At 37.2% G+C, this 328-nt stretch overlaps 1 protein-coding gene across 1 annotated transcript in view; it reads right to left on the bottom strand.

Annotated features, from left to right (window-relative positions):
• The window catches only part of HEATR6 (HEAT repeat containing 6), a 24006-nt gene that overhangs the window by 20953 nt on the left and 2725 nt on the right, over window positions 1-328 (bottom strand). The window contains exon 3 of the mRNA XM_069089965.1: window positions 89-229. Coding sequence (XP_068946066.1) covers window positions 89-229 — 141 coding nt within the window. The remainder of the gene's footprint in view (window positions 1-88; window positions 230-328) is intronic.

Genomic DNA, 328 nt, shown 5'->3' with positions numbered 1-328 from the left:
ATAACTGGCCATGTAACCTTGAGCAAGTTACTTAACCCCAATTGCTTTAAATAAAAAAAAAAAGAAGAACAAAGGGAATACAAACTACCTTCTGACATTTGGAGCCATTGTAGTAAACCAGAGCAGACAAGGCCTGAAGAATTTCCATGTGTGTCCAGGAACTACATTGTTGAAAAGCAGAGATTGTGTATGCCAAAAGGAAATCCAGATTCTGTTCATCAACAATCACCTACCATAAGACAGAAAAAAGACAGACATATCCAACTTGTAAGAATACTTCCACTCTACATATGTAACGTTAACTACACTCGTCCACATACCTAAGTGT

This window comes from Petaurus breviceps, unplaced genomic scaffold (assembly GCF_028583685.1).
Source record: "Petaurus breviceps papuanus isolate PSGF00001 unplaced genomic scaffold, PetGlider_PUasm1.0 186, whole genome shotgun sequence".
In the NCBI taxonomy this organism is placed as follows: Eukaryota; Metazoa; Chordata; class Mammalia; order Diprotodontia; family Petauridae; genus Petaurus; species Petaurus breviceps.
This window is presented reverse-complemented; position numbering and strand designations above follow the sequence as displayed.